At 34.2% G+C, this 1,190-nt stretch overlaps 1 protein-coding gene across 1 annotated transcript; it reads left to right on the forward strand.

Annotated features, from left to right (window-relative positions):
- Positions 1-86: 86 nt before the first annotated feature.
- On the forward strand, positions 87-1,052 carry LOC121814050 (the record flags this gene model as incomplete). The annotated part of the gene is made up of 2 exons (XM_042218048.1): positions 87-407; positions 597-1,052. Coding segments are annotated over 2 exons (755 nt in total), but the record flags the coding sequence as incomplete, so codon positions are not given.
- Between the last annotated feature and the right edge of the window lie 138 nt (positions 1,053-1,190).

Here is a 1,190-nt window from a genome sequence, read left to right on the forward strand (position 1 = left end):
AGACAAGTGAAAGAAGAATGTTTTAATTAAACATAAACATGAAGATAATTAATTTGTTTATATTTATTTATTTGTTCTTGTTGCAGGAGTTCACAGCATAACTACAGTCAGTAAAGTATCAGTGGAAGCTGGAAAATCTATCTCCATCCCATGTCTCTATGAGTCACAATATATAGACCATGTGAAGTACTTGTGTAAAGGACATACATGGGGCTACTGCCGCTATGCAGTAAAAACAAACAAACCAGACCCTTCAGGAAAATATTTAATCTCTGATGACAAAATACAGAAAATTTTCACCGTTACTATAAACGAACTGACAGATAAAAACACTAAGTACTGGTGTGTGGTGGAGATTGATAACGGAAAGGATTATGGACAGTATTTTCAATTGTTAGTTATCAGTGGTAAGTGCCTATTTTCATGCACATTTCAAATAGTTTATCATTTCCTTCAGAAAAATGTAAGTTTTTCAGAAAGACTGAGTGTGCTCTTATTTTTAATTAATTCATTAGATATGAAGTCTGAATTACCAATGAATTTTTTATTGAGCACTTTTTAAAATCTGTTCACTTTTTATTTGTTTTACCGGCAAGGTACCCCCAGTGTCTACGTCGATCATCAGAGGATTACAGGATATATTGGAGAAAACATAACCATCAGATGTCACAACAGTAACTCTGGAGCAATGAAGTGGTGCAGACTAGACAGGAACTGTGTGACAGGATCATTTGGATCCACAGATGGAACAACAGTGACTGCTTATATGAGAGATTCAAATGTTTTCACAGTGACAATGAGTGGACTACATTCAGAGGACAGCGGCTGGTATTTGTGTGCTGAAGGGGACATTCAGATACCAGTATATTTAAATGTTACTGAGAAACCGATTAAGAGTGAGTATTGCAAGTTATCAAATATCTTACATGTAAATGAATTCAATACTTTTATAAATTTAAATGTTACAGAGAAGCCAATTACTAGTACTACTACTGCAGGTAATAATACATGTAAAAAAAAAAAATCATGAATTCTACATATTCTAAGTGTTAGGACTGTAAGAGGTATTAGCATAATAATCATTACAGTACTGTACTGATGATGTTCTTTCTGGAAATATAGCCACAACCCCTACTACTACTACTACTCCTGGCAGTAGTACTACTCATACTGTTACTGGAAGTGGAACA

The sequence above is a fragment of the Haplochromis burtoni genome, unplaced genomic scaffold, assembly GCF_018398535.1.
Source record: "Haplochromis burtoni strain Fernald_Lab_line unplaced genomic scaffold, NCSU_Asbu1 Contig_6667, whole genome shotgun sequence".
Taxonomy (NCBI): domain Eukaryota; kingdom Metazoa; phylum Chordata; class Actinopteri; order Cichliformes; family Cichlidae; genus Haplochromis; species Haplochromis burtoni.